The sequence below is a fragment of the Nerophis lumbriciformis genome, linkage group LG30 (assembly GCF_033978685.3).
Source record: "Nerophis lumbriciformis linkage group LG30, RoL_Nlum_v2.1, whole genome shotgun sequence".
NCBI lineage: Eukaryota > Metazoa > Chordata > Actinopteri > Syngnathiformes > Syngnathidae > Nerophis > Nerophis lumbriciformis.
In genome coordinates this window covers 17,689,898-17,717,586 of record NC_084577.2, presented here as the reverse complement: position 1 = coordinate 17,717,586, position 27,689 = coordinate 17,689,898, and the positions used below count along the sequence as shown (strand labels likewise).

General features: G+C 37.3%; 1 protein-coding gene across 2 annotated transcripts in view; it reads right to left on the bottom strand.

Moving 5' to 3' along the window:
- rasa2 (RAS p21 protein activator 2) overlaps positions 1-27,689 on the bottom strand; it is a 71,676-nt gene that overhangs the window by 24,512 nt on the left and 19,475 nt on the right. For both annotated transcript variants that reach the window (XM_061925694.1, XM_061925695.1), the window contains exons 3-9: positions 19,048-19,151; positions 18,878-18,972; positions 14,023-14,099; positions 5,941-6,024; positions 5,775-5,847; positions 1,341-1,417; positions 830-931 (exon numbers count right to left, since the gene is read on the bottom strand). In XM_061925694.1, the coding sequence (XP_061781678.1) occupies positions 830-931; positions 1,341-1,417; positions 5,775-5,847; positions 5,941-6,024; positions 14,023-14,099; positions 18,878-18,972; positions 19,048-19,151 (612 nt within the window). The remainder of the gene's footprint in view (positions 1-829; positions 932-1,340; positions 1,418-5,774; positions 5,848-5,940; positions 6,025-14,022; positions 14,100-18,877; positions 18,973-19,047; positions 19,152-27,689) is intronic.

Sequence of the window (27,689 nt, the reverse complement as noted above, 5' to 3'; positions counted from 1 at the left end):
TTTTGGCTTGGCTTCAGCCTATTCCTTTTTCTTTTTGTGTGTATGTGTATAATTGTTAATATGTATAATCTGTGCTGTTAAATTGATCACACAAAATGGTTGATTATATGACCGAAATAAACTCATTTCATTTCATAATGCACTTATTTAAATTTCTTAAAATACGTATCGGCCCATCTCAAGTAGCATTTTTTTGTGAAAGATTCCTATGGCAAAGATGACTCACTGAGTAACAGGAGTGAGTTTAAACGTAGCATTAGCAAATACATGAAATATAACCACATGGCTTTGAGGCTAGTAGCATGTTGACACTAAGCAGCATTACAGTGACTCAAACAAAAATGTCTTTAGAAAATAAACAGGGCAAAAATATATATATTTGGACTGTGCTGGGATTTTATTTTGACATCCCCTCTTCCCTCCCCAAGTCAAAGTTGAAATATTTTCGAATAATTAGAAAAATAAATAAGTGCTCAGAAGATCTGACATTCCATGTGTTAGGGTAACAACAATGAGTGAAAACCCAAGCACATGAAGAAAGTGTGATTCTACCGGAAAAAATATTTTCTTTGAGAAAAATTACCTCAAAATGTAGTTGGTATAGGGAATAACACAAGTATGTAGAATATATAACAATGATGTTTCATTTTCATTATCATATTTCATAGTTAAGTCTGATTTTAGGAAGCGGGTAAATGCAACAGATGTCTTATTTCCTGGCAAGGAAAATGGCAACAATGGCTCCTACACATTATTGTTTTGTTTTTTTCTGTCGTGGTACAGTATATGTTGGCGGTGAAATAACATTGTTGTGCTGTCTCGTCCTTACCAGGCTTTGTGGATGTGATTATTTCTCAAGATCTTGACATGAACCCGCGTTTCCCCCAGGAACACATCCTGAGCCAGATTCTCATTATTCCACAAATCAACTCTGAAAAGGTAGGAGATGCAATTATAGACGTGTGCCAGGGAGAGAACATGTGAATCAGGGAAGACTTTTTTTTGTTCGTTTTTTTACATAACCAAATCAATAGCACAAACATTTTCAGTGGTTGCTTCAGCTGTGCTTTTCTGCTTGGTTCATAAATGTCAATCGGGTAACCATGCAACAATACCACTTCAAATCAAATCCTCCAAACCATGCATGAGGGTTTACCTTCGAATTTTGTCTAGTCTTACCCCACAAACTAAGGGTCCACTGTCATGGAAGGCCCACTATCCTTAACCAGAAATCAAGGCTTTCTATCAGTACACTGAGATTCACTATGTGTACTTGATCACAGATTTTAGTTTTTGTTGTAAATAGACAAAGCTATTCATGAATGAAAGAAGGAACTAACTTGATCTCGAGTTTTTCAATGTCCTCTTCCTCCACTTGGAAATGTGACTTTTTGGAGTAGCTGCTGGACCGTGTAACCTGAAAATCAACACACCATTTATCAGCAAATCTTTTTATTTCATAAAGAAAGCGTGAAGTATCAAGTTGAACATTGACACACATTAATGAGTAAAAGCATCAAACTGAGGGGGTGTCCCGATACCGATATTAGGCCCTTTTTCACCACAGGAACTTTAACACACAGATTGGTATTGGGCAAATGTCAAGGCTTGGGTTGAAATGTCATTATTAGGGATGATGTTTGATAAGAAATTATCGAGCCTATTATCGAATGCTCTTATCGAGTCGATTCCTTATCGATTCTCTTATCGAGTCCAGATAGGTTGTTGTATATGGAAAAAAACACACAATATTTGGTTTAACAAAAGCTCACTTTTATTATATAAGAAAACAATTTAATCTAATAAATAAATAAATAAATATTGACTGTTACCCCCCTAAAAAAATAAAATAAAATAAATAAATATTGACTGTTGTTACCCAAAGTATATTAAGTGGGATTTTTCAGAAAAACAAATATATACAGTAACACAAAAACAACCTGTCTCTGTGATCACTATAGGTGTATAAATAATATAGTGTTAAATAAAATCAGTCACTTGGGCACAAAACTGAAAATAATACAGCTCTCCAAAAAGTGCACTTCTGCTGCTATTTGACATAACCGTTTGTTATGATGCTTTGACATTTTTGCACTTTATTTCTTTATTGAAAGAAAATTCTATGAAGAGAAAAATTGTTTGCAAATGTGGTTACAATGCTAAAAAATGAAAAGTTAAAGCTAAATAAAGAAATACACTTTATTGAGTTACCGGTAACATTATTTCTTTATAGGGGGAAAGATGTTATGAGCTAGGGAATATAACAACTACACTACCTAGCATGCAACGGGAGTGACGAGCATGTGCGGTAGCCCCGAAAAGTGTTGTTGCATGTCGTCACTCGGCAGCTAAGAATGAGGTTATGAGCACGCTGTGAAAGTAAACGTCAAGAACTCAGCCAACACGCCTCGTCTGCATTATTTATACATATACAGTGTGATTTTGTTTTGTTTACAAGGAAAGAAAAACAAAAGTTAAAAAAGGGAGATCATGTCATATATGTTGTATCAATATGTATGTGCTGCGGTTGCTTTAAGAACGTTGCGACAGCTGCCGTAAAGAAGGTGCGTTGCTAGCCTGGTTGCTATGTTTCCGGTTGGTCATAAAAGTGTTTGTCATGTGTTTGTACCCTGCTCAAATCTCTCAGTAAAGTTATTCATTGGATTATACCTTTTGTTTTGAACTTTATTACACCTTGGAGCGCTTTTTCTGGTCCATTGTTTTTCCTGCTTTCGCTATCTGTGCCTAATGACTGAGCTACGTGACGTCATTTCTTGTGATGTCACACGGAGCATTTCTGGTCGGGACGGGATTCGTTCCAAGGGATTCGAATAAAGAACCAACTCTTTTTCTTTACTATAGTGGTCTCGATAACGGGTACCGGTTCTCAAAAAGGGATTCGAGTCCGAGGACTCGGTTCTTTTCTTATCGAACAACCAGGAAAATCGGTTTCGAGGATAATCCCTAGTCATTATTGGCTTTATTTGAACAGAAAATCTTATGATACATTAATAATATGTTTCTTATTGCAATCAAAGACCAATTTTGGCATTAAACAACACAGTTAACATACTAAACAACTTATTTTTAGTAGTGCGTAAACAAACGGGTTACAAAGGTTCCTATTTTGGCTGTTGTCATATGCAGTAACATATTGTATTGTTTTGTCAAAATTATAAGTGACAAGCGGTAGAAAATGAATTAATAATCTACTTGTTCATTTGCGGTTAATATCTGCTTATTATTATATATTATTATATTCTGTTTTAACATGTTCTATTTACACTTTTGTTAAAATGTAATAATTATTCTCTGTTGTTTGGATACTGTACATAGGTTTTGGGTGATACTGCAAATTTGGGTAGGAATCCAAGACCAAGTAGTTACACGGTCATGTATTGGTCATATTTAAAGTTCTCCTGTGTCCAGAGACGTATTTCATGGATTTATAAACAATTAAAAAACGACAATTGATTTTGTTATAATAAAAAAGTATCAATGTTATCATTGTAGTATTGACTATATACAGGTCTTGTACTTGGTATCATTACAGTCGATGGCATTTGTTTACATTCAGGAGTGCTAGCTTGCTGTTAGCGGTTAGCTAGTGTATCTTCCTACGGTGTGTAGTGAAGCATGTTTAACTATTCTTCATTCTGCAGGCATGATACTTGTAGGAAACATAGTTTATTTGTCCCCATTGAGGTGAGGAGTAAGGATTTAGAAGTAGCTAAAACACTGCCAACTGCAGATGGACGTTAGCCACTAGCGAGCCGCTAGCTACAGGGTTTCGACAAGTATCAGCAAATCTAATTTAATGCTTTTTAATGCCACTTAAAAAACAAAACACATGCCCATGTCTGACCCCATAAGGTTATTATATACTGTATAGTCAAAAGCTTACAAATGTCTGTATACACACAATTGTAAGCATTTGACAATAATAACCTCGAATAGTTAAAACATTTACATTAACTGTTACTATCTCGTGAACTAAAATTGGCTCTATGTATTTAATTTTCTGTAGTAGCATCCAGTGCTATGACTTTGTGCACGGCCTTAGACAATAGCCAATTAAAGGTTCCGCCTGTCAATCACTGTACCTTCAATCAAATCTATTAAAGGGGAACTCCTCTTTTTTACTCTCTATTTTATGCTGCAGCTGTCACATATACTGTAATATTGTACATGGTAATTGTTATATATTATATATATTATATAGACATAATATAATATATCAGTATATATAATATACTGCACATATATTATGTAAATATTACGTAAAGATGTTATATTTTATATCGCTATATTTAGTCTATTTATACCTGCATTGTCCTTTCCATCCTTACACTTTTCATCATTGTAACTGAGCTACTGTGTGGAACAATTTCCCTTGTGGATCATTAAAGTTTGTCTAAGTCTAAGTCTACACTTAAGCCCTCTAAATAAACATCCATTTCTGAATGAGTTGATCAATAAAATGTACTCAGAAGTATTATTTTTTTAAATTTTTATCTTTTTAAAACATGCTGTTAAAATGCATACCGGTAATTAAAAGTATGACATCTAGCCACAAACTAGGGAATGCGTTTTTAATCAGGTTACAATTTAAAAAAATAATTATCATGTTTTACTTAATAATAAAAGATCATACTATAGGACTGCAAACGATGTTCGTGTTCGGAAATGGATGATTGATTTAAATATTTCAGAGGAATTCCTGTCATGGAATGATATTCGGAAAAATGCTAATTAGATGCAATAAAAATCCATTTATGTCAATTTAACATCTTCAATACATTATATTTTACACCCTTTCAGTTATTTAAAATAGTACAGTAGATAGCAAGTTATGTATAAAGTGGTTTGTAGTGAGAATTGCCTTTGTTGTCCATCCTAGGCCACCATAAGTCACGTGAGGTGTCTGCGTCACGAGAGTTGCAAATGTTAACCAAGTTAGCTCATGTGTGTTGAACCGGAGACGGCGAAAATGAATGAGTCGTGAATGAAACAAGCCCAGCTTTTTCATTAGGATGAGATGGTGTAACGAATTAAGGACTGCCCGCATAAAGTGACAACAGAATGGCAAAGTTTGGACCTCCGAGCAGTTTCATTCTGCCATCCGGCGTAGTGTCCGCTATGGAGGCAGAGCTTTTATCACTTTCGGACCTTACAAGACCAGTTTTAAAGCCAGAGGCGAAGAAAAGAAACAGACAGACAGACAGACGTAGCAATTAAATGATGACCGCAACGTTCTCAAAACGTCAATTGATTGACGTATTGACTATTAGCCAAGTCCTACAATTGTATTACATTTTTAATGCCTCTGGACATTTAATGCTTTTTAATGCCATTTAAGGCACTAATTTTCACAAAATCCATACAATGACTTTAAATGCTTTTAAATGACATGCGGAAACCCTAAGCTAACAGCTCACTATGTTTTAAAGTACCTCTTGCAGTATGGCGCTTTAATGTTTATTAGCTTCACCTTCATCGTTACTTTTTTAATCCATTCTCCCTCTTCTGTCTGTGCTCTGTGTAAGTTGCCTAACATGCCCCTGTGCTCGTTTTACCAGCAATGTCACGACGTGATGACGGCGCTCCATAATACCCATAAAAAATAAAAAAAAGTACCAGTATTTTTCAGAAGCAGTATAGTACCGTTTTTGATTCATTAGTACTGCGGTACTTTATTAGTACCAGTTTACCTCACAACCCAAGTCAAGGATATTCAAAACAAGTTGTATTGGGACACCTCTAACAAAATGTACCTCAAAAAAGAAGGTTTCTTCAAAAAGAGGGTTGCTGGTTTTCTTCTTGACTTTCGTTTTCTTTTGGTCAGACCTGATAAGACATCAAAATAACTGGCATTATTTCACATTTTTGTTATGATGTACTTCCTTTAGTAAACAGAATGTGTTGCACTGAAAGAGTTACCTAGCAGGTCCTACGAGTGAAACTGTGGCATACGGGTCACAGATCTGCCCACTGATAAGAGGCAATCCCTGGCACTCTATTATCCTGCAGATAACAGAGAAAATACAGGGACGGTCGTAAAAAAAAACATAGATAGCGTTAGACCACATCTTGTTTCTGAATGCGGCTGATCTTTTGATGGATGGATTTTATTTTATTTGATAATTTTTTATTGTCAATGCTGTGATGATCTGTTGCCCAGGTCATGTTATGTTTAGTTGGGCATTTCCTTTAGTTGTTGTTTATTTCAGTTTCAGCACCCTCATTTGTTTTCTTAGTTGCCATAGGTGCTGATTAGTGGTCGGGACGCTCACCCGGTCCCGGTCACTAATCAGAGAGCCATTTATTCCTGCTTCGCGCCACACTCTGTCTGGCAGTCTTGTTCGCAACACCCGACAGTTATATTTGTTTGCTAACAAATGCACAAATACAACAACATTTCCTGGTGACCACACAGCCTTTTTTGAATTCCAGAAACAAGCTGAGCAAATTGAAGGAAACTATGCCAAATATAGTTTGGGAATTACTAACACGTGGGGCTAAGTTTTGTTGATTAGAATTATATTTATTTCATTGTGTACCAAAACGTTTTCTAAATGTGGTACTACTAACAATCAAAGTCCCATTATAAAGTGTCTACAAATATCTTATATGTTTGAATATTCATTACTGTGTCAATATTTTGATTGGATACGCTTAAAAATATCTATAAAACCAGTAGATAAGAACACAAGACAAACTTCCCATTTGACAAGTATTAAGATACATTTATCTTTTCCCTATTTGTTTGCCCCCTTTTGTTGTTTCCTAATAGATAATAGGAATATGAATTTCACAACACTTCGATTCCGATTCTTGGGGTGACAATTCAATTCAGAACAGATTCCCGTTTCGACACAATTCTTGCAATACAGTGAAACCTCGACTTACGAACTTAAGTGGTTCTTGAACAGTGTTCGTAAATCAAAAAGTTTGTAAATTGAAGTTAATTTCTCCATAAGAAACAATGTAAATATGAAAAATGGGTTCCAGACTCGAAAAAAGTCCCTATTTTAGTGAAGGTTAGTTAATTAGTTAGCTTCAGTTTATTTTGAACATACATACAATACAATGTAATACATCACATATTCATATTCGCCATCAGTGTGTGAATGTGTGAATGTGTGTGTGTGAATGGGTGAATGTGGAAAATAGTGTCAAAGCGCTTTGAGTTCCTTAAAAAGGTAGAAAAGCGCTATACAAGTACGACCCATTTACCATTTACCATATTTCCAGTTCTTTCACTACAGCACATCGAAAAGGAGTAGGAAGAAGCAGAGCTTATTTAATCCTGCCCCTTTTCATATCATAGCCGTTTTATCCCATTTCTTTGTTCTGTTTGTAACACAACAGTGAATAAATAAATATATCATAAGTAAGTAAACACATATTAAATACACAAATACATATTAGACATGTACACAATAATTATAGTTCACATAAAGAAATAGTTAAGTAATTTATGGTTCACCTAGGAGATGAATGACATTATCTCTTTTAAAAAAGGTTCAAGGCGTTTATCATAATTCTTCTTCTTTGTACTTATCGCCTAAACTGAATCGTATTAGTGCTTTGTTTGATTTCCTTGCTTAATCCATTTCATAATTTAATTTCACATGCGGATATGCTAAAGGTCTTAAGTGTTGTACGCGCATACAAATGTTTTAAATTAGATTTTCCTCTAAGGTTATATTCTCCCTCTTTTGTTGAGAAGAATTGTTGTACATTTGTATACTATAAACACAATATTAAGTGCTATACAGCACTGTTTATAAAAAGAACATAGCTCGGAGGTTATGAATTAACTATAGCGTTATTAACAAGCTAAAACAACAATAACAAGCTTAACTGTGCTGTATGCGCTGCTCTGACAAAGCGCACACACACATAGAAGTCCGGTTGATGCGTCACAAATGATCAGAAATCACAAAAATCCTTAACTTTAACAAACATATTGCTACAATAATAAACATTTTAAAAAGTAAAATCCCCTTATATTATATTTAACATCGGCAGAGGAGTAGAGAAAGGAGAGTGGGGGTGGGGATGGGGGGTGGGGGGCTGAAGGGAGGAGTTGTGTGGTGTGTGTGTTCTCCTCCGCCATGAAATAAGACAGCTTTGGCATATTTTTCCAGAAAAAGTCAGTACTGAATGGATAAATGAAGTGTTCGTACACCATGAATACCATGAATTTACCATTTACCATGAATTGATTAACGTGGACCCCGACTTAAACAAGTTGAAAAACTTATTCAGGTGTTACCATTTAGTGGTCAATTGTACGGAATATGTACTGTACTGTGCAATCTACTAATAAAAGTCTCAATCAATCAATCAATCAATCAAAAAAGACATGGTTTGTCCACAGAAGCATATTTGGCACGATCTAAAAGTTTGGGAACTGAAAAGTTTGCAAATAGAGGGGATCGTAAATCAAGGTTCAATTGTATATTATTTGATATAAAAATGTAATAAAACCTTTTCAAAACAGGTTAAAGTTACAAAAGCTGTTCTTGGCTGTTGATGTATGATGTACACACATTAAAAAAGTACAATTGGTTCTTAAAGAAAAAAACTATTTTTGAAAATTATGAATTGATTTTGAATAGGTATAAATGAGAATTGCCATTTAGATGTGAGCCGATCTTTTTCTGTAGCCCTAACAGATAACTTCCAAAGTGTGGCAGTAACTTAAATTAGTAAAATACAGAGCTACTACCAAATGGCTAACTGAAAAACAACTGTTTATTAATGTTTAACAAATCATTTAGAGACCCCCTATAAGGACAGTCTTTTCGTAAAGAGGTACTCAGAATATGAATACAAATAAACTGGACCGATGAAGTATTAGCGTAGACACCAATTAAAAGTGTTGCTATGTCTTCTTTATGTATGACTTGTGCTGCACAGGGACCAAGACTACTTTCAAAGGTGTACACAAACAGATACTGTAGGAAGCCTAAACAGGATGTGGCTGCTAAGCAAGGGTCACCGGGGGAGTAAGAATGAAGTCAGGTCTTTAAGAAGATAGAGATGACAGGATGTTTGTGCACAATCTACCAAGGTGTCATGACAATACTCCCCCTGGGCTCCTAAGTCTATTTCTTAATCAACAGAACCGTTCTGCAATGATCGTCTTGCGTCATTAGTCACACTCTGACAGCATGGCTCGCAGATGACTTTTTTTTATCTCACTTCTATGCCACCGCAGCTGACGGCAAGTAGGTGACAGTTTTTAAAAAGTTCTACATAGGGAGAGCAATGTTTCTAAAAGTAGCCCCTTTCCCACAGAGCCACAACAACGCCTGAAAAGACGAAGCCATTACCATGCCCGTATCATGCACCTGCACGACGACTTGCCCACTTTGTCTTATCTCAAAGCATGTTTTTATATTCTACTCACACTCTATGTGAGAATTTGACTTAAACACAGTGAGCTGACGACATTGCGCCACAGAAGCGATATCAATCTCATTATCTTGCATGTCGCACATCCTGTGGTCTGCCATTCATGAATTCATGTGACCTACATACTCATGCACGCGGCCTCCGTTGCAGGTGTTGTATATTTCAATAACGCCGGATCCTTTTTTTGACAGGTTTAAGTGACGCAGAATGACAGCAAGAGTGAATCAAAGTGTTTGCAGACTTCCTGCTCAGCCACCAACACATCCTCCTCATCACGTTACTCTCTAATAACAAACGGCAGATGTAATAATATGCATGAACTGTTGAGGTCTGATAATTACTCACTGGCATGCACGCTTTCACCAGTTTTTTTGTGGGTGGCTTGTCTCTGAGCAGACGGTCCTCCCATGTTACAATTTTGTAATTCATCCATTTTCTACCGCTTGTCCCAGCGGAAGGCGGCGTACACCCTAGACAAGTCACTACTGCTTTAATTACCGTATTTTTCGGACTATAAGTCGCAATTTTTTTCATAGTTTGGCCAGGCTCCAGTGCGATGTATATAGGTTTTCTTTCCTTCTTTATTATGCATTTTCGGCAGGTGCGACTTATACTCCGAAAAATACGGTAAATGTGTAGTTGAGGGGTATTGATTATCATGTTGTGCAAAAATATTTAGGAAAACTGCAATTTTAATAAATGTTTTTCTTCCATAAAAAAAGAAAAATAATAAAAAGATCTATAGCAGGGTGCCCACACTTTTTCAGCAGGCGAAAAAAAAAAACTCAACAAAGTACCGTATTTTTGGGCGGTAAAGCTCAGTTGGTAGAGCGGCCGTGCCAGCAACTTAAGGGTTGCAGGTTCGAGCCCCGCTTCCGCCATCCTAGTCACTGCCGTTGTGTCCTTGGGCAAGACACTTTACCCACCTGCTCCCAGTGCCACCCACACTGGTTTAAAAATGTAACTTAGATACTGGGTTTCACAATGTAAAGCGCTTTGAGTCACTTGAGAAAAGCGCTATATAAATATAATTAAATTAAATTCAATTCAATTCAATTGAATTTTTTGGACAATAAGTCGCTCCAGAGTATAAGTCGCACCGGCCGAAAATGCATAATAAAGAAGGAAAAAAACATATATAAGTCGCACTGGAGTATACGTCGCATTTTTGGGGGAAATTTATTTGATAAAACCCAATACCAAGAATAGACATTTGAAAGGCAATTTAAAATAAATAAAGAATAGTGAACAACAGGCTGAATAAGTGTACGTTATATGAGGCATAAATAACCAACTGAGAACATGCCTGGTATGTTAACGTAACATATTATGATAAGAGTCATTCAAATAACTATAACGTATAGAACATGCTATACGTTTACCAAACAATCTGTCACTCCTAATCGCTAAATCCCATGAAATCTTTTACGTCTAGTCTCTTACGTAAATGAGCTAAATAATATTATTTGATATTTTATGGTAATGTGTTAATAATTTCACACATAAGTCGCTCCTAATTATAAGTTGTATTAACTTACAATCAAGTTTACCACACGGAAACAAAAAATTACAAAAATAACTTTTTGTTGTACAAATTTTTTTTAGTGAGGGTTAAAAAAATGAATAAATAAAAAAAGGGGACTCCAATTGCATGAAAATGAAGGACCAACCCCTTAAAACCAAAAATATAAAAAGCAGCATCTTTTTCATAGTTTTTTCAAACTATGAAAAAAACTGCGACTTATAGTCCGAAAAATACGGTACATTGTAAATTAAGCAGCAACAAATTTAACAGTTAAAGTACCACTGATGTGGTGTGGTGAAATTACCCTCTGCATTTGACCCATCCCCTTGTTCACCCCCTGGGAGGTGAGGGGAGCAGTGAGCAGCAGCGGTGGCCGCACTCGGGAATCAATTTGGTGATTTAACCCCCAATTCCAACCCTTGATGCTGAGTGCCAAGCAGGGAGGTAATGGGTCCCATTTTTATAGTCTTTGGTATGACTCGGCCGGGGTTTGAATTCACGACCTACCGATCTCAGGGCAAACACTAACCACAAGGCCACTGAGCAAAACAAAAATAGAGCAATAGAGCAACAATAGAACAAAACGAAGAAAACTTTATATGTTAACACTTTACTTAATAATAACAGATTTGTTTTAAATGTATATTCACATATTTTTGCCTTTTTAAGGAATATACGGTATGCATAGTATTTTATAACATGTTCTGGTCAAGTCCTCAATTACAGAATGATGAGCAGGCTTAATATTAAATGTTATTAATTAATAGAGAAGGTTAAAACATTGTCCTGCAGCAATATGAAGACCATTAACTTGTAATGTACAGAATATCGTAAGCGTTTATTCAGGTAGAAATATCAGAGATTACATCTGGGATAGCCCCCCCCTCCTAAAAATGCTAGGGTACACTTATTAATGATCAAAAATTATACCTATCTGTGATAAATCGCGATTAATTTTGAGTTAACTATGAACAAAATATGATTAATCACGATAAATATTTTAAACGTCTGACAGTCCTAATTTATATCTATGTTATATTTATATGTACCGTATTTTTCGGACTATAAGTCACAGTTTTTTTCATAGTTTGGCCGTGGGTGCGACTTATAGTCAGGAGCGACTAATGTGTGAAATTATTAACACATTGCCGTAAAATGTCAAATAATATTTTTTAGCTCATTCACGTAAGAGACTAGACGTATAAGATTTCATGGGATTTAGCGATTAGGAGTGACAGATTGTTTGGTAAACGTATAGCATGTTCTATATGTTATAGTTATTTGAAAGACTCTTACCATAATATGTTATGTTAACATACCAGGCACGTTCTCAGTTGGTTATTTTTGCGTCATATAACGTACACTTATTCAGCCTGTTGTTCACTATTCTTCATTTATTTTGAATTGCCTTTCAAATGTCTATTCTTGGTGTTGGGTTTTATCAGATAAATGTCCCCAAAAAATGCGACTTATACTCCAGTGCGACTTACAGTATATATGTTTTTTTCCTTCTTTATTATGCATTTTTGGCCGGTGCGACTTATACTCAGGAGCGACTTATAGTCCAAAAAATATGGTGTATATATATATATTTATGTATATATAATTATATTAATATAACTTAATTAATATAATGAAATTTTAATGAATATTTATTTATTTCTGAAACAGACGTTTTCTGCTAACAGAATGCAGCTGAGATAGGCTCCAGCACTCCCCGCGACCCCGAAAGAGACAAGCGGTAGAAAATGGATGGATGTTAAAGATGTTTAATAAAAATACAAGCATGTTTAATGTTCTTAAAGTTGTCATGTTTTTAATTGTATGCATGTTCGAAATAAACTAAAATCATAACCTAACCTAAAAATGTCCTTACTTTCATGAAGACAAAAATATAAGTTGGTGTATTACCTTATTCTCATGACTTGCATTGAAAACTGAAACGCTAATGTTAGCATGCTAACAGTCAGCGAGTTATATGAATCTGAGGTGTACGGCTGTAAAGGTAGCTTAAAAAGTTAGCATGCAAACAGTTAGCATGTGTCAAGTACCAAGTTTAATGACTCCGAGTTGACAACTGCAAAATTGGCTAACAGTTACATGACCCTTAGATGTATGTCTGCTAAATTAGCAAAAAAAATTTGTAAAATTAGCTGAAAAAAGTTAGCATGCTAGCATCTGACTAATTTGACCTCAGAACCGTTCAAATTTGGTTTGAGAAAAGTGGGAATTGTAGACCTTATGATTCCCATTCATTCCAATGGGAATTTCCTGGAAATTTGGGAATGTGGGAAAAAAACAAAATGTAACTTATTGCACAATTGTCCTGAATTAGCTGAATGGGTTTTCAGCTAATTACATTTCTGAATCGTTGAAGAAATGTGGAAGAACTGTAGTAACAATTTTAATAGAGCATCAGTGTTACGGAAAAGCGGGAACATTTCAGAATTTTTCCACTATATGAAAATAGATGGTTTCAATGTACTGACTGCGAGGAATTTTTTGATGTTGGAACGGTTGAAAAATATGAAAGAAAAAACAGTGGTGTTTAAGAAAAAGGGAATTCTGGGAAAACTTGGAAATTTGGGGAAGTGAGAAAAATGTTAGTTGGGATAAAGAGTAACATACATCTGTAAAAAAATATTAAAAAAAAAAAACGTTTAAAACTACAATATTTCATGGTAACGTCTAATTTTAGGTAGTGGAGACAGGCAAATAATTCTAGATTTTCATTGTTCAGGTAGCTTAATTTTATTTTTGTATTTATTAAATATGCACTTTGTGTAATAAACAAATATGTATATGCATGTATTTTACAGTTAATTTTTTCAAGCATTATACATTTATTTTTGCCGGGAGGCAAATAGCAGTTTTGTTAGAATGGCTCTAATACATCCATCCATCCATCCATTTTCTACCGCTTATTCCCTTTGGGGTCGTGGGGGGCGCTGGAGCCTATCTCAGCTACAGTATATATAAAAACTCTCCAACACAGGAAGGAAGATGTTTTAGTGTAACAGTGCTTGCAGATTTGAATAACAAATGTTTAAAGTACAAATACCGGTACTCACCTCACAAGTAAGTGTTGACCCACTGAGCCGTTCTCTGTGATCACTTCGTTGAGTCTCATCTCCAGATGAACCTTACCCTGTTAAAACAGGAGGACAAAGTGTGGTTCGAAATCACTGAGCTGTGATTCAGCGCTAGATCAGTGTACAGTCCTCATACTTCTTCTATTGAAGTCAATGACCTGACACCAGGTTGTCTTGCTTGCTAAAGTCACCTGTGTCCAAACCTTGCTTCGATTAAAAAAGCTTGCTTAAAAAAATTAAACAAGGATACTGCTAAAATGTATTTTCACTTTTTACAGCATTGTTCAGCTTTAATGCCCTTTGCCATGTTTACTTTATACGCCCATCATAGTAGATGAAAAGTTAGATCTCATGAACATGCGTTCTCGCCCATTGGGGTCATCGTTTTTTGATTAGTAGATTGTCATAGATGAAGCTACTCTATCTTACGTCTGTCGCTCCATGAAAAAAAACGTTGTAATTATTTCTTTGTTAACAAATGTGTGCATGCAAGGCTCCTACCACATGCCCAAAATACGCATGTTTGACTATTGGAGACTCTAGATCACAGGTGTCAATCTTAAAGGGGAACCACATTTTTTTGGGATTTTGCCTATCGTTCACAATTATTATGAAAGACATGACAACGGTTAGATTTAAGGAGCAGGAGAATAAAATATGTTATTTGAAATGTAATCTTACTCTGATTATAATCCCTCAGCTATCAAGGCAGAAAGGAAATGTCAACACAAGCATAGAAAACACTCAAACAATGTCAACAAAATAGTAAAATCATGAAGGGGATGAATGATTTATAAAGAACTATGTGTGTTGGCCCTGTGATGAGGTAGCGACTTGTCCCGGTAGGAATTGGATGGAGGTTAAAACAAAAATGCTTGTCCTCATTCGAATCACGTGTTAGCTGGAGCCTATCCCAGCTCCACACCCTGGACTGGCTGCCAGCCAAACACAGGGCACATTGTGTGGCCACCTAAGTTATCCTTCCGACATTTGAACATCGATGTTAAATTATATATCAAGAAAATGGCACATATAAAATGTTACTCCTTGTTGTAAATAATTTAACTACTTTCTTTCTACATTCTAATTACCTTGTTATGGTACCATATGACTGTTTGGACTTGCTTCTTTATTTTCCTGTTTGGTATCATTTCCTGTCCTGGTACTCTTGTTTTTGTAGTATTTCTTGTTTGGTCTCTGTGTTTTGCAGCACACCTCATTGTTAATTAGTTCTATGTACAGTAGTTCCACCTTGTTCCTGCCTTTAGATATAGTTCATTATCGGTGGTATGGAACACTGCAGAGGCATATGGGTGTCATTTACCTATGCACGGTACAATCATATGTGTGCAATATGTATTATTTATTACTCATTTTTAGTTTTTCATTGTGTTTTACTTCTTTTTGTTGCTGTACATAAAAATGACACCGCTTTTATATCCTTGCATTCTTTAATGTGTTCATGTGTTTCAACCTTTGGGTTTAAACAAACCCCTTCAAGACTGCGCAAAAAGGGGTGGCACTTTTGTGACTTTTGCGCTACTTTTAATACTTTTTTGTGGACTTTTTGAATCTGCACTGCAACCACATAATTTCCCCAATGTTGGATGAATAAAAGTATATCCTATCTTTAAAAAAGTATATCCTATCTTTTTTTATGCAAAAATGTTTTGTTGCTTTCTGAGTGCCTGCTAGACCCGAGTTACTTCTATTCTGTCTGGTACCTAATAAAGGGACCTTCTGCTTCCATGTTAGCCTACCTTCTCTGCGTCCTGGGATCACGCCAGCAGCCGACATACGGCATTGTCACATAGCTGCAACATTATTGCAGCTCAGAATCAACTCTTCAGCATTGTGTCCTCCAGTAAATACATTACAGACTGACACAGCATATTTCATATATACAGCATGTATATAATATAAGCACACTATATAATAATACAAATATGTTTATATAAATAATAATATTGCATGATAATATTTAGTGTTTATTCCTAAATCCAAGCCTTTAAACGCTGCACAGCCCTACCTCATGTTTAATGTCACGCCATTTAAGGTGAACGGCGGTACCGCATGTGTGATAAGAGCCACAGCAGCTGTGGATTTTGTCATCACTCACAAAGATCGGATGTGGCAAAGGCTTTCGGAAGTGCCAGAGAGCGAGAGAACAAGTTGGAAAGCGAGAGACAGAGAGAGAAAGAGAGCGATAAAGACAAACATGACGCCCACACACATGCACCCTGTCTCTGCAATTCAGCACTTGGCTACGTTTGCGAACAATTCTTTTTTTTTTTTCCAATGCAAGCTCTAACCCCAAGCCTGTGTATTGTAAAGTATTATGCATGAAATCAAACAAGTCGACAACAGACGCAAATAGTTAAAAGTGGATGCGGTAGAAAGGTGGTTTCTCAAATGACTTCCATCATCACAGGAGACATGCTTGGATCCGAGCAAACAGAGCACACCGGCTTAATGCCTGACAAAACAAACAAGATGAGGCATTGCAATAACACCTCCGTCACTCACTGATGCACCTTTTACAGTTTAAAGTGTCTACATGTGAGTGAATCAGTGAAGCAAGCACATACCCAGAATAGCATTGCGTGGGCTAATGGCATTTACAGTCAACGCGTTAGCAACAGCAGTACAGTGGCGGTGGTGTGCAGACCACGTATGACCACTTCAATAGAAGGACTACATTGCCAAACTAGCATAGGCAGCCTATAGACACCATACAGACTACAACAATGGTAATCAAATCCAATTACAGAAAACTACTTGAACGAACATACATCCAATACCAGTGGATGGTGCAACATATACATCCATCCATCCATTTTCTACCGCTTGTCCCTTTTGGGGTCGCGGGGGTGCTGGAGCCTATCTCAGCTGCATTCGGGCGGAAAGCGGGGTACACCCTGGACAAGTCGCCACCTCATCGCAGGGCCAATGCCGATAGACAAACAACATTCACACTCACATTCACACACTAGGGCCAATTTAGTGTTGCATAATATAATAATACTACCTACTCAGTGGCCTAGTGCAGTGGTTCTCAACCTTTTTTCAGTGATGTACCCCCTGTGAATTTTTTTAAATTCAAGAACCCCCTAATCAGAGCAAAGCATTTTTGGTTGAAAAAAAGAGATAAAGCAGTAAAATACAGCACTATGTCGTCAGTTTCTGATTTATTAAATTGTATAACAGTGCAAAATATTGCTCATTTGTAGTGGTCTTTCTTGAACTATTTGGAAAAAAAGATAGGTTTTTATTAGAGATGTCCGATAATATCGGCCTGCCGATAAATGTGTTAAAATGTAATATCGGAAATTATCGGTATCGTTTTTTTTTATTATCGGTATCGTTTTTGTCTCCACATCGAGAGGAGCCAGATGAGGTGGTTCGGGCATCTGGTCAGGATGCCACCCGAACGCCTCCCTAGGGAGGTGTTTAGGGCACGTCCGACCGGTAGGAGGCCGCGGGGAAGACCCAGGACACGTTGGGAAGACTATGTCTCCCGGCTGGCCTGGGAACGCCTCGGGGTCCCACAGGAAGAGCTGGACGAAGTGGCTGGGGAGAGGGAAGTCTGGGCTTCCCTGCTTAGGCTGCTGCCCCCGCGACCCGACCTCGGATAAGCGGAAAAAGATGGATGGATGGATGGATGATTTTTTTTTGTTTTTGTTGTTTTTATTAAATCAACATAAAAAACACAAGATACACTTACAATTAGTGCACCAACCCAAAAAACCTCCCTCCCCCATTTACACTCATTCACACAAAAGGGTTGTTTCTTTCTGTTATTAATATTCTGGTTCCTACATTATATATCAATATATATCAATACAGTCTGCAAGGGATACAGTCCGTAAGCACACATGATTGTGCGTGCTGCTGGTTCACTAATAGTACTAACCTTTAACAGTTAATTTTACTTATTTTCATTAATTACTAGTTTACCGGGTATATGTAACTGTTTTACTTTCTTTTTTATTCAAGAAAATGTTAATTTATTCATCTTATTTTATAAAAATTTTTAAAAAGTACCTTATCTTCACCATACCTGGTTGTCCAAATTAGGCATAATAATGTGTTAATTCCACGACTGTATATATCGGTTGATATGGGTAATTAAAGGGTGGACAATATCGGAATATCGGATATCGGCAAAAAGCCATTATCGGACATCCCTAGTTTTTATTTATATTTATAAAGGATTTTTTAATTGTTGCTATTTTTAGAATATTTAAAAAAAAATCTCACGTACCCCTTGGCATACCTTCAAGTACCCCCAGGGGTACGCGTACCCCCATTTGAGAACCACTGGCCTAGTGGTTAGAGTGTCCGCCCTGAGATTGGCCGGGTCATACCAAAGACTATAAAAATGGGACCCATTACCTCCCTGCTTGGCACTCAGCATCAAGGGTTGGAATTGGGGGTTAAATCACCAAAAATGATTCCCGGGCGCGGCCACCGCTGCCGCTCACTGCTCCCCTCACCTCCCAGGGGGTGATCAAGGGTGATGGGTCAAATGCTGAGAATAATTTCGCCACACCTACTGTGTGTGAGACAATCATTGGCACTTTAACTTTATAATAACACAAATAACATTACAAAAAAGAGCTTGGACAGAACATATCCAAGCTCACTGAAAATGTTTGCAGGCGAGTGACTTCCTGTTTGTTTTGTTTGCGGCCACGCAGACTGACTGAGAAAATGTGTACTGAGCCCGAGATGATTGTATTTTTTTGCCAATCGCTCCCTACAAAGAAACCACAGGCCAAAAAACGAATCACAAACATGAATTTTAAATTGCGAAACATCCTGAAATATTTACCTGGACCTCGGAGTTAGGGTCTACTGGCTGAAGACTAAACCAGTGTTCCTTCCCTTTATATTCACACAGGTCGTCCTTTCTGATTGACACTTTCCCTGGAAAGACCAAAACAAAGATTTCATGTCAGTGCAACGCCACTAAGCTAAAGTTGGAATTACATTCTCACTTACCAACTGGTAAATCTCTTTGGAAAACACTCTTGGCATAAATGTAGAATGATAAACACTGAAAAGGCCGAGGAATCTCAAAGTAAAAGTCCTCACCATAGAAGGGGCTGTAAATAAAAGCAGACAGTTTAAAGTTAAAGGAATGTGTGCAGTACAAACGGTAATGTGATGTTATTAATACACATTAGCACTGTGATAGCTTTTTTTTTTTTTTTTCAACATTCGAACAGACAGAATTCAATATATTGCTATTTCATAAGATTACATTATTGACTTAATTAATCCTCATTGTAAATACTATTAATTTGCACGGTTTATGAACGACGATAAACCACAAAACAAAAATACCTTCACATAAATGTCAGTGTAAATTTCAGTGGTACCTCAGGATACAAGTGCCCCAGTTTACAAGTTTTTTGGGATAACAGTGGTCTCTCAGGTAATTGTTATTCTATAGGTTGTGGCCAATTTTTTTTGTTACGCGCCTCCCCAAGGCTAGCTGATAGAATAGAATAGAATATATATTTATTGTCATTGTACATTGTACAACGAAATTGCAAGCAAATTAATTTAGTGCTGTAGTGATGTAGCGAATACCACAGTGAACCCCGTGAGATCTGACCCCCATTTCATTTCAATCGGCGAAGCTATTTCGCAATACGTCAAAGAACCAATTCGACCTGTATGCCGAGTTTCCACTGAAATGTAAATTACAATGAGAGTTGAATCATTTTAGTGCAAATACATTTGTTTTTAAGTTTTTCAGTTGGTACAATTACAATTATATTTATAGAAATCTTGTTTTTGATACCTTCTCAGTATTTTCTTAAACCAACACAACACTGTGTTGCAAATGTTTTAATCGGCAACATTTAAAATTACTTTGAACAAAAACAATACGGTGGATTATATTTATATGCAGGGGTGCAAGATAATTATTGGACAAGTAATTATTGGGTCTATATGAGAAATTATGATGTCACATTGTTAAATCTCTTAATGTTAAAAAAAAAAAAACGTTGATAACCAATTAAAAAAAACCTAGAAAAAAATGCTTCAATAAAATGATATTACTGAAACTGTGCTGTAGGTGAGTTAGGGTGAAAAAAATAAAGAATACTTTTCTTTTACTGCTTGTGCTGTGAACTGTTGTAAACTTCCCCCGAGTTCACTAAAAACAAACATGCCCTCGATCGGGTGGGACTTCTTAACTGTTTCGGACTAAGGCATTTTGCGTGCTATTTGCACCAAAATGTTCTGCAAACATTCCGTGAGAGGTGAAAAAAAACATCAAGCTTTAACATATTAAACTTGATCAGCCAATTGAAATGCCAGCATTGCTATGACAGGGTTTTGGAAGTCTACCAAGATGCCTGCGCTGTAAAGAAGCTGCTGCAAAGAAAGGTGTGTACAAACTGCAGTTAAAGGCCTACTGAAACCCGCGACTACCGACCACGCAGTCTGATAGTTTATATATCAATGATGAAATCTTAACATTGCAACACATGCCAATACGGCCGGGTTAACTTATAAGGTGCAATTTTAAATTAAATTTCCTGCGAAACTTCCGGTTGAAAACGTCTAGGTATGATGACGTATGCGCGTGACGTCGATGGTTGAAACGGAAGTATTGAGACGCCATTGTATCCAATACAAAAAGCTCAGTTTTCATCGCAAAATTCCACAGTATTCTGGACATCTGTGTTGGTGAATCTTTTGCAATTTGTTTAATGAACAATGGAGACTGCAAAGAAGAAAGCTGTAGATGCGATCGGTGTATTAGCGTCTGGCTACAGCAACACAACCAGGAGGACTTTGACTTGGATAGCAGACGCGCTATCCGACGCTAGCCGCCGACCGCATCGATGATCGGGTGAAGTCCTTCGTCGCTCCGTCGATCGCTGGAACGCAAGTGAGCTTCGGTGTTGATGAGCAGATGAGGGTTGGCGTAGGTGGAGAGCTAATGTTTTTAACATAGCTCTGTCGAGGTCCGTAGCTAAGTTAGATTCAATGGCGTCGTTAGCAACAGCATTGTTAAGCTTCGCCAGGCTGGAAAGCATTAACCGTGTAGTTACAGGTCCATGGTTTAATAGTATTGTTGATTTTCTGTCTATCCTTCCAGTCAGGGGTTTATTTCTTTTGTTTCTATCTGCAGTTAAGCCCGATGCTATCACGTTAGCTCCGTTGCTAAAGTGCTTCACCGATGTATTGTCGTGGAGATAAAAGTCACTGTGAATGTCCATTTCGCGTTCTCGACTCTCATTTTCAAGAGGTATAGTATCCGAGGTGGTTTAAAATACAAATCTGTGATCCACAATAGAAAAAGGAGAGAGTGTGGAATCCAATGAGCCCTTGTACCTAAGTTACGGTCAGAGCAAAAAAAGATGCGTCCTGCACTGCACTCTTATACTTCACTCTCACGTTCCTCATCCACAAATCTTTCATCCTGGCTCAAATTAATGGGGTAATCGTCGCTTTCTCGGTCCCAATCGCTCCCGCTGCTGGTGTAAACAATGGGGAAATGTGAGGCGACTTTCAACATGCACTTTTTTTTTTTGGAGTTTTGCCTATTATTCACAATACTCATGTAAGACATTTGTTTCTTTTTTTTTTTTAATGAATTCTAAGTTGTTAAAGACGGCAAGCACGAGTTGGCTAACAATGCAGCTAATGGCACTACACTATTCCCTCCATAAAACCCTATTTAAAAAAAACCAACAAAAAACCGACAATTCTCCATTTACATCTCGTGACCTGAATATTAACTAAGTAGAAGCGATATTGTTATTATACGTGCTAACACAGACAAACTATTTTTAGCTGCGTTTTGATCACAGAGTGGGAACAGTTACTATGTTGACATACTGAGCTGCCGCATCGGCTCTGAGTTGGTGAAAGTTAATTATAGATTATAAATCATGTCTCTCACCTGGATAGTAGAAGAATGTGGCCATAAACCGAGAAGTTGGTGAACTTTGACATCCAACTTATACCCGGAGATGGCGAGAAAGACAAGAAAAGACGCTTGTTTGTGGCACATTTTTTTGTTGTGATTATGCTTGATTCTGTTTAATGCATTACATGTAATGATGGTAGTAGGCTATATGATTTATGCATAACGTGGTTTTTGCGTAACGTGGTTTGGCTCATGATGAGGTGGCGACTTGTCCAGGGTGTACGCCGCCTTCCGCCCGATTCTAGCTGAGATAAGCTCCAGCACCCCGCGACCCCGAAAAGGATAAGCGGTAGAAAATGGATGGATGGATGGATGGGTTGGCTCATAGAATTGCACTTTGCACTGACAGATGGTGATGTGCTTAAAGTTAAAGTTAAAGTTAAAGTTAAAGTACCAATGATTGTCACACACACACTAGGTGTGGCGAAATTATTCTCTGCATTTGACCCATCACCCTTGATCACCCCCTGGGAGGTGAGGGGAGCAGTGGGCAGCAGCAGTGGCCGCGCCCGGGAATCATTTTGGTGATTTAACCCCCAATTCCAACCCTTGATACTGAGTGCCAAGCACGGAGGCAATGGGTCCCATTTTTTATAGTCTTTGGTATGACTCGGCCGGGGTTTGAACTCACAACCTACCGATCTCAGGGCGGACACTCTAACCACTAGGCCACTGAGTAGGTGGCCTAGTGGAAGAGAATGCAGTGTGTCAGGTTGGATGCAACATGGGGTTATGGTGAACGAAATGTGGCAGTAATTTTACTGTTGGCCTTGGCTTGCCATCAAAGTAGGCCTATGCGATATATAATTTATTATATATTATTATATATAATTATTTCGATGGTGGTTCGTGCGGTCAAACTAGACATGTTAGCAGACTAATGCAAACAATCGGTCCCGACTCCCGACGAAAATATTGCTGCTAACTTTACAAATACATTTGGCTAATCGACATCAGTAAAATGTGGCATAATTACTTAGTAAACCATCTTGCAAGAAGCATAAACAAGAGAAACATAAAGTGTAGGACGCGTCGATTGCCATTTGAAGTTGCTTGGAGTAGGATTCGGATGTGTATCTGGCAACTTCAGTCGTGGAGAGTTGGAGGGGACTACAGACCGTGATTGTAGTACCATTTCTGGCCACATTACTACATATGGCACCTTTAAAAAAAATTGGACAATTGTGTCGTGGAAGACATGGGCTTTACTGAGGAACACAACATCTGCAGATCTGGCATCTGTAAAGCTGGTTGAGTTGTGATTTTTCAAAATGGAAGCACTGCTCTATGCAAAGCTGAACAATTACAGTCGCAATCAAAATTGTTCAAACCCCATATAACTCTACTTAAAGTTTGACATAACATGGTCCTATATAACGCCATTTTCTTTAAATCGCGGTCGTGCTATGGTCTACGAATTTTAGCCTGTTTTTTTCTACCAGAGTCAATCGTGTTGTTTTTCACAAAATTATAGATTATCAGCACTGTATCGACTTATTGGTGGATAGTGCCCACTCCAATCTGTGTCGTGAAAGCATAACCCAACATTAACGTCACGTCACGTGAGGCAACTATCACCCCAATCATCATCGTCACCAAACCTTGACGTTTGCCGGCAGTGACGTAAAGCAAATGCAACAAATGTTTGTTTACTTTCAAGATGTCAGCATTTCTGCCCTCATTTTCTCTTTCGCCTGTCTACATCAAGAAGAAAAATTATCTTTTTGTTGTCATTTCTGAAGCGGATCATTGATGTTGTCCCCTTAGAAAAAAATGCATCCGTACAACTGCGACGAGACAAGATTATGCAGTCTCAACACTGGTAAGCAAGATCGAAGCACAACGCAGAGAAGTATTCAAACAATTTAAAGACAGAGTCGCGCTTTTGTTCACTAGGGCTGTGAATCTTTGGGCACCACACGATTCAATTTGGTCCAATTCTTGGGGGTAACAATTTGTTTGAGAATCGATTCCCCATTTAAACCGATCCTTGATTCAAAATCAATACTTTTTTAAATAACAATGGGTGCCAGTTCTATGATTAACTACATTCCTCCATAAAATAGACAAACAACTCTGTTAAATGCAGAGGTGTGGACTCGAGTCACATGACTTGGACTCGAGTCAGACTCGAGTCATGAATTTGATGACTTTAGACTCGACTTGACAAAATGTAAAGAGACTTGCAACTCGACTTAGACTTTAACATCAATGACTTGTGACTTCACTTGGACTTGAGCCTTTTGACTTGACATGACTTGACATGACTTGCCACTTTCCCCAAAATCCAAAGCTTAAAAAGTTATTTGGGAGTGCTCCGTATTTTTCATTTTCTTCGTCTGTCTATCAGCGTGTTATTCCTGTCAGCTGGTGTGCTGTCAGTACAACAGCCAATCAAATTAGATTTACGTTGTTTTCATCACACAGCATTCATCCAATCAAATTGCAGGACAACCAATGAACAAGAGTTGTCCAACAACGTGCCAGTGATAAACAATTATGTTAAAGTTGGTTTCCTTCAGGTATAAAAACTACGACTTGGTCAACAAAAAACGAATTGCCGTATGCAAATCACGCAGTTCGAATATTACAGACGGAGACGCAACAACTTCCAACTTCGTTCGACATTTGAAGTTGCACAAAGAAGGGTAAGTTTTGAATGTAAGATAACGTTTATTGGCTAAGTAACGTGACTTTTATTTGCTGTGTAGTTAAATCAGTGAGGCTGAAAACTCACTGCTAACGTTATAACCAGACATCTTATAAGTAGACGCAGCATAGAGCGCTACTGCCTACTGGCGCAGACGAGGCGCGTGGCCGCCATCTTGGAGTGGTGATCCGCTCCACTCAGTGCAATTAATTTGGCAGGAGCAATGAACTGTCAGCGCATTTAATTCATTTTACCTCACTGAATATCACTGATTTTCACCCCCTTTTTGTCATACGTGTAGCTATGATAACAGACACATGTTTTGGCGTGTTTTATTATTCATAGTTTGCTTAACAGTAATATAATATTCTTATACGCTTAAGTGACCAGACGTCCGAGATCAAAACTGGGAATATAATCCCAGAGAAGGGGGAAAAAAACGGTAAACTATTTTTAAGTTGAAGAAACAATATGATTAGGTTATATATACATATGCGTGTATCCTACATAAACAATGTATGAATACATTAGATATCTATATATCTTAGGGACCTATAGACTGTATCTCTGTTGCTGCAGCAGCAGAGAGTTTATTCTGTCTTGACACTTTGTATTGATATTTTCTATTACATTCTTCCCTTAAATGATAATGTTTGGAGTGATTGTTTTATATGTATTATTTTATGTAAGTCGCTTTGGATAAAAGCGTCTGCCAAATACTTAAACATATATAAACACCTGAAAGTCTTCATATCAGCTAAAACCACCAATCTGTTTCACTGGATTCAGAATAAAACCAAATTCTGTTTAACCCAACAATGTTAGTATTTGAATATTGTTACTTGAAGACTGATTCCTGGTTACAATTATACTGTTAAGAAAGTATTGTCTTATACTTTGCCTAAAATGAGAATGCATCATAATCAGTAGTGGCTGGTGAATTTTGTTTTAGGTGGGGCTGAAAGTTTGTAAACCAAACCCCTGTAGGGGGGTCATCCTCCCCCAGAAAATTTATTTGTGATTTTCACATACAAATATTGAAGATCTTTGATCCTTCTCAACTCTGTGGTAATATTATTTTCATAAAATACAACCAATAGTACGTTAATGTTAAATCTCACTTGTGAAAAGTAATCCCCCGATTCCTATTTTCAACAGTCCGCTCATTTGAGCAGGAAAACGCTAAACACCAGCCCGGCATCTTTGTTTTCTACCTTTCAACTGTCAGTTTAGGCTGCTCGCCGGCTCCTCATCAGCACTTCAAGATGGCGGCCAAATTGCTCACGTCACAGCAACCAATGCTGCGTCTACTTATAAGATGTCTATGGTTATAACGTCATTGCAAACACGGCAATCTGTTGCGTCCACTGCAGTTTGCTACCTTATTCATACTTTTTGTCAAGTGATTTTTTTTAAGCAGGGTTTCATGAAGTACCTATACATAACGTTACGTTAGTCAATGTATCACACACAGTAACGTAACGTTAGTCAATGTATCACACACAGTAACATTACGTTAGTCAATGTATCACACAAAGTAACATTACGTTAGTCAATGTATCACACACAGTAACGTAACGTTAGTCAATGTATCACACACAGTAACGTAACGTTAGACGGCAGTCAGCAGCACCGCGTATTTTAGCCACCTACAAAAAGACAAACATAGTCAAATAAAGGTCAGTTAAAATGTATACTATATTAAGAATATGTGTACATATTGCATAGGGTCCTGACATCTAAAAAGTACAACTCTGTTCATTGTTATGTTCATATATTTGTTATGTTTTTCATGTGTACGCACACATAAACACACATACAGTATGAGATGAGATCAATGAGATAAGGTAAGAACAGGATAGAAACTGCTGTGGAACTAGTTACAATGCAATATGCCATGGAAATACAATGTTAACACTTTTGTGCAAATAAGTACAGTTGCACTTGTTTTTTTTCAAATGTGTTTATTCTGTAAAGGAATGAGTTACATGTTTAAAATGACTGGTTAATAGTGCTATTTTGAAGTGCAATGTCAGCACTATCTTTTTCCCTGCAATTTCAAATGCACTTGTTTTAATAAATAAATACAGCGTTTTAAAAGCATACACAATCTGTGTAAATATATTAGTCTGTGGTTAAATGACTTGAAAGGACTCGAAACTCAAAATGCAGGACTTGGGACTTGACTTGAGACTTTCCAGTCTTGACTTTGGACTTGACTCGGACTTGCCCTGTCTTGACTCGGGACTTGACTCGAGACTTGAGGGTAAAGACTTGAGACTTACTTGTGACTTGCAAAGCAATGACTTGGTCCCACCTCTGGTTAAATGTGTATATTATTTAAAAGAAAACTGATTTTGTTTAACAAAATGCTACCCAAATATTAAATAAAATCCAATGCAAATAAGGCAAGAGGAATAATCAACCCTTCTCTTTTTTAAAGTGGGCATCTACATCAACAGTATAATTTGTCAGAGTGGTTGGACAGGACAGATATACAAATAAAAATATATAAGAAAATAATTTTAAAAAATATATTTTAATAGATTTTTGATTGTTTTGAATGGATTAAGAATCGTTACAAATAAGAATTGTGATTCAAACAAAAAATATATTTTTTGGACACCCCTACTGTTCATCAGGAACTAACTAACTTAAACCACTATGCATTGGAAAGTCTGCAAGCCCCTGCTGTTTTCTCCACATTATTTGGCATCATTTTATTATATTATTTCGTCACATATAACGCAATTTCGGGAATAAAGCAATCAGGATTTTATGGACCCCAACGACCGCGTTGTATCAAACTTTGAGTGTATGTGATTAGTCAAATAATCCACACATAGACCTCATCTCTCGGAAAAGAGGTTTACACAATGAATCATGAACATGGTTCTTTTTTTTGGACTGACTTGACTGTCGCAGCGGGCAGACCTACAGACAGCCCAGTGCCAATGTATCCTGCCAACATAACTAGCAAGACCACAAGTTGGACAGCTTGATGTGACATAGCCGATTGAGGGTTAAGGAATGCAGATG